The sequence below is a fragment of the Amborella trichopoda genome, chromosome 2 (assembly GCF_054954075.1).
Source record: "Amborella trichopoda isolate Santa Cruz 75 chromosome 2, AtrichopodaSantaCruz75HAP2 v2.0, whole genome shotgun sequence".
In the NCBI taxonomy this organism is placed as follows: domain Eukaryota; kingdom Viridiplantae; phylum Streptophyta; class Magnoliopsida; order Amborellales; family Amborellaceae; genus Amborella; species Amborella trichopoda.
Genome location: NC_142337.1, coordinates 47076579 through 47082578, shown reverse-complemented (window position 1 = coordinate 47082578; position 6000 = coordinate 47076579). Strand labels below are relative to the sequence as shown.

The 6000-nt window shown below is 36.1% G+C and overlaps 1 protein-coding gene across 2 annotated transcripts in view; it reads left to right on the top strand.

The window, feature by feature from the left end:
• The first annotated feature begins 953 nt into the window (after positions 1–953).
• The window catches only part of FH (frataxin-like protein), a 43197-nt gene continuing 38150 nt past the window's right edge, over positions 954–6000 (top strand). The window contains exons 1-4 of one of the 2 annotated variants that reach the window (XM_006833031.4): positions 954–1246; positions 2107–2179; positions 4689–4736; positions 4814–4908. In XM_006833031.4, the coding sequence (XP_006833094.2) occupies positions 1014–1246; positions 2107–2179; positions 4689–4736; positions 4814–4908 (449 nt within the window). In that variant the 5' untranslated portion in view covers positions 954–1013. Of the gene's footprint in view, positions 1247–2106; positions 2180–4688; positions 4737–4813; positions 4946–6000 lie in introns of both variants that reach the window. The other variant, XM_088860139.1, reaches the window with a different exon arrangement.

Below are 6000 nucleotides of genomic sequence, written 5' to 3'. Positions count from 1 at the left end.
TGTCTGTCCGTTTTTTAGCTTTTATAACGTAATTTTTAAAAAGGATAACTTTACCCTCTTTAAGGTTTTTGGAATTTCGCAGTCACATTTTCGAATATTGGACATCAAAGAATGTGACATTTTTGATGTCCAACATCCGAATCGGATGTTGGCTTTTTGAAATGTGACTGATATTGTTCAACAACCGAAAATACATTGAATTTAGATGTTGAACATCCGAAAAACCCTTCAATTCGGTTGTTCAATACCCGAGAAAGGGTAAAGTCATCTTTTTTTTTAAAAAAAATTGCGTTATGCAAGATAAAAAACGGATAGACATGTAATAATAGAAACTATTTGGTACATCTGTAATAACGTAAAAAATAACAGATATATGTGTAATTTTTTCTAAATAAAATGTCACCAAATTTGGATTTAATAATAGCACTCGTCTTTGCAAACCATTGTTCACAAAATCGCCCGATCTATCCGCTAATCGCCCAGTTAGATCGGAACAGGCCAATGACCAGTTAGGGCTATCAACTGGTATTTTAAAAAAAATTCAAAAAAATGTATATAAATTTACAAAAATAAAGATTTTGATTTGTAATGAATTTTTAAATATTCTTTCATTTATTAAAATTGTTTTGGTCATTAATACTCACTTTTATATTTTCTTATCTTTTTAAAAAATTTTAAAAATAGCTTTTGAAAAATATAAAATGAGTTAAAATTATTTTTTAAATTAATTTTCAACTTTATTTGTATGTGTTTTGTTTTAATTATTGTTTATATTGTGATTGTTTTAATTGTTTTCAATATTGTTTTGCCCGCTCGGGGCTTGCGCGGCCGGAACGGTTGATTCGGCCGGTTTACGTAAGTCGAGTCGGGTTAACCGTTCCAGTTTGATTTTGCGAACCCTGCTGCTAACTCAAGCACTTTTCTGTCTCTCTCTCACGCTCTCTTCCTTCGCCAAGCTTTTTGTAGGGTTTCTGTTCTACCAATTCATATCGATTAGTGTCAATGGTCGAGGAATGGCTACTTCTCTGTCGTCTAGGTTAATCCGCAAAGTTTGCACATTGAGGTCCTTACTTTTATCTCCTCTCTGTCACGCCCCATTTCTTGAGTCCTCTAAGTACTTAGACACTGGCTTCAATACCAATCTCACTCCCTTAAATGCGTTCGAGAATACATGGGACATTAGGGCCTTTTGCTCTCGAGCATCGAGCTTGGATGTCGAACAAGGTCCGGCGACCATAGATTACAGGTGAATTTAGAAGTCCTTACTTTTCCCGTTCATTTTCCTCTCAATTCTGAGAGGGGACATTTTTTTGGACTTGATTCTTTTTTAATTTGGAAAATTATGGAGGTTATGGAGTGGCTTTACGGGTTTTGTTATTGAAATATTCATAAAGTCTGGAGAAGAAATTATTACCTTGTTGAGTTTTTGGTGAATTGCTATAGTGGGTTTGATTCTCGTAATAATTTCACTTGTGGTGGTCTGGGAAAGCTTTTTGCTTTTGTGGAAGCGATTGGAAAAATCTTATGTAAGGTGCAAGCTGGGGAAATTGGATTTTCTTGGTTATCAGAGCGGATATTATTTATTGGCTCCTCAACAAAAATTAGAACTCATGAGTCCTGACAATTAAGTTTTTGTGAGCATCTATTAAGTAATATATGTTCATGAAATTATCATATATTTGTAAATCGACATATGGTAGATGTATGAGGCTTTCTGAATTCCTAGATTACTTGCACCTAGTTCGTCTTTTTTATTATACTCTATGGATGAGAGATCTTGGACTAGAGTGTTTGTAAAACAATTCATATGCTTTTTCTTTTTATTTCGACAGTTTTCCATTATTGTGTTTTGCCTGTGATAGTTGTCACCTGACATGAAAGACTATGAAAGACTATTTTAAGTTCTTATGTTGCTTGGCTACATTCCTTGTCTATCTTGAACTCGTTTAGAACCCAATCTGGAAGGCATTGTGTGTTTGATGCGCAGCACGTGCCGATATCATGTATTTATTTGAGATGCTGTTACATTTTGCTTCTTTGGTTTCCTTTGTTTCAATTGCAGACATTGGGTGCTCCAAATTCTACTAATGACCATGTTGGCTTCAGTTCTCTATTGCAGGAGGATGAGTATCATAAGTTGGCTGATGCAACCATTAGTGACTTGCAAGGGAAGTTTGAGGTATTTTTTTTACCCTGGGTTTTGTTTTGTTAGTCATAAAAGAATTACTAGCTTCAAACTTCGAGTTGATGTTGATGAAACTGCTAGTATTGAAACCAAGGTTTAAATACTTGTCTTGGGCTTGGGACTCCGCCCTGCTTGCCCCAAGTAACTCGGGGCGAGTCTTACAGGCCTTTAAAGACGCAGAAAAAAAAGAAAAAAGAAAGGGCAACTCTTTTTATGAGAGAGAGAGAGAGAGAGAGAGAGAGAGAGAGAAGTACATAATAAAGTACTGTAGCTCAAATTCTATGGTACTCGGGTGAGTTTGTGAAATACTCGCCTGGGTGTTGGACGCTTTTTCCCATGTACCAAGTTACATGGGAACTCGCTTCGGCTACTAGCTGATGCTGAGTAGAAAATAACAAGACAACGGATATTAGAGGACAGAATGTGATTGTACTTCAATGGCCAAGAGGACCAGTCATCTTATACAGGCTTAGGCAGTTTATCTTAGTTAAGAAGATGGGTTCTTTCAGTGCTGACTGGTGATTGAGGTGGGGATAGATGGAAATGCCTTGGGTGAGAGAACATCCATTATTTGCTCGCTGCATCTGCCATATATTGTTAAATTCATGATAAATATAAGGGGCCTTGCATAAGTTCTTCAAGGATAGAGTTTATAGAAGACCACTAACTCCAGCATTGCCAGGCCAGACAATTTATCTCATGTGCATCCTCCAGCAATGAGTCACTCTCTCTAAGAATCCTCACTATCGCAATCTTTTGCAAGCCAGGATTGCGTCTAGCATGGCTTGGAGTTCAGCAATATTGTTTGAGGTCATTTCATATGACACTCGTAAATCCATTTTCTTGCTTGCTCCAGGTTTCCTTAGGTAGCACTTTCTCTTATCAACTTAAGCCAGGCTGGTGACAGAGGACTCCAACTAAGTTGTATTATTACTGGAACATTTAATATGAAACTGCGGCCTGTGAAGAAGATCATTATCTTTAGGGAGTGCTGATTGAACCCAGGAGTTCAGCTCAGCCAGCCACCCATAAGTCTTCCTGATGATATTGGAAGGGCTGTATAGATGGTCATGGTATCTATTATATTGTGGGTCTGCCATACTCCCCTCAAGGGAAGAAGGAACCCTGTGACATGGATGAATTATATCTATGACTAAAAACGGACACAGGCATTACATGAAGATATTCCTTAAGTGAGTGATTCCAATAGAAAGATCCTGACTGACATAAACTATTAAGTTCAGACTATGGAGGCTTTGGTATGTGTATATACATAGGGATCCACTAATTTACTACTAGTAAGCTCTTTCTAATACTATTAATTTTGTGACCTAAAATAATTTCGACCTATGCTACAAACTATATTAGGTTGTTTAGTTTGCATATAGTTTCAAGGACAAATTTGAAATTACCTGTAGGTGGAGGTAATTTGGTTTGGTTGACCTGTATTTATTTTGTGAACACCAGTCCTGATGGAAGACTAAATGTGTCATTCTAGAAATCCACAATTCCTGTTGGCAATTTTGGGTTTCTTCTTGGCAAGTTATGACGAGTACCTTATCTGCAAGTGACTTGTTAGAGAGGAGAGGGTATCTTAATCCTCGAGTGTATTGGTGAAATGAGAATATACCAACTAGAGACAGTGAATGACATGCACACACACACACACACAGAGTCTGGATCTTTTAAGATTTTATCCTTATCACAACTTTTTGTGTTTTTTGGAGGATACTAAGATCACTTATTTGTTGCTTACTGAATTATAAATTTGTCTAAGTTAGTAATGTTCTTCATGCTAGTGTTTCAATTAGCTGCAGAAATTCTAGTGGCATGAATAATAACAAACATGACAAAACTGAAACTTGTGCTTTTGGATTGATGCAACATATGCAGAAGTAATACTCACTGAATTTCTTAACTGAAATTGCCATCGAGGTTTCTAAATTTTGTGCCTATTCATACGAAGTGTATAAGTTTCTTAAAGGAGGATTGCTTGCTAAGTGATATTCTAGTCTCAACCTTTCTAAAATATTCATGGAAAGTTGCGGCAAAGTTTTATGATGGCTGCCTACTTAATACAATTCTCCTACTTTACTTGGGGTTGGGAGCGTTATGGACTGGCAGGGGGCCGGCCAAGGCGGAGTTGTGTGATGATGATGATGATGATGAACCTTTCTAAGATATATATAAACTTTTGTGTCTATTTTGGGTCTTATGATGTATTCAGCTGGTCATGGTCTGTCTCTGAAATTCTGAATGAGAAGAGATGCTCCTGTATCTTTGGGGTGCTACACATAGACTTGCATTTGGCGCTTTTAGACTTTGCCACCTTGATTGCCTTGTGTACTATGAGTCGCATGTGTTAAAGTTTCATGTATACTAAGTGTAAAAGTATGTTTATTTTATTTTAGCTTTCGGTTTTCTTTGATTGTTATGCAATTTTAAATAATAATGATGAAATTTAGTACTTTATTATGTATTTTAATCTTTCGATATTCAACAGGAATATGGTGACTGCATTCAAGTTGATGGCTTTGACATAGATTATGGGGTGAGCTTGATGCCTGTTCCTGAATTAGCTGAATTTGTTCAATCCTATATTTGAATAATAAAAGTTCATTTTCGCAGAATCAAGTTTTGACTGTGAAGCTTGGGAATCTGGGTACCTATGTTTTGAACAAGCAAACACCAAATCGACAACTGTGGTTATCTTCTCCTGTGAGGTATCGTCAGCATCTATGAAAGCTTTGTTTAACATGAGTAAGGAAACTAGCAAGATAATTTGAATGGTTCACGAGATTTGGTTTTACTTAGTATCAAGGCGAATTGAAAGCCTCCATACAGTTTTTTCTTTTGCTTCAGATAATTTCTTTGAGATATATTGGGCTGCCAGAGTTTTATATGACGAGAGTATAAGTGGAAATATTTGTTACAAACATGTTACCATGTTGTTTTCTGTGGTTTTGAGAAATTTGTTATGGTTTGATTTGTTTGTTTGTTATTAAAAGCGATAGGAATCTCAATTTGAAGAGTGCAATAAGTTAATCCCTGCCCTAACCATTTTGTAATCTTTATTATTGTTAAGACTTAGTTCTTCTCTGAGATGCAGCAGAATTCCATTCAATTTTCACTTGCTCATTGAAATACTTGGGCCAACCTTTTGCTGTGAAATTTTTGCTTGTGCTAAAAGAAATTGGCATAGACATCAATGTTATTAATTTTTTTCAGATTGTAGGGTATAGAAAACAAAGAAAACTTCAACTTTGTTAGATTCTATCGTAAAGTACTAGTTTATTGGGTTGTTTAAAAGATGATGCTTAATAAAAATCTGTTGCAGCAGATGCCGAGTTACATAATTTGATCATAGCCTAAGACTTCGATTGAGCACTTCATTGCCTGCATGCATGTCGATTTGAGTTGGCTACTCAGATTGGACTTGGCTTGATGCATAATTTAAGGGTCAAATACTGATCTCCATATTTATGATCAAGGTCCTAAAACTTTAGGCCTGAACTTTCTTATGCATGTTGATTTGATTTGATGATTCATCTGTGACATAATCCAAGTCAAAATTTGAGGATTAGATATCATTGTGTAATTTCAACAGAGGTTCTAAACTTAGGATGAGCTTTTGGCCAGTGTTCAAAAAATACGAGTTGTGGAATCATGCGATTTGACTCAGAATTGTCTTGTCATCAGTTCTAGATAGGCCCTATAGTGACTGGGACTTTTCACTGAAAAATCAGGAATCAATCAGACTATTTTAAAATCGTCCATTATTCTCTAAGGCTATATTAACTCCCTTTATGGTTTTT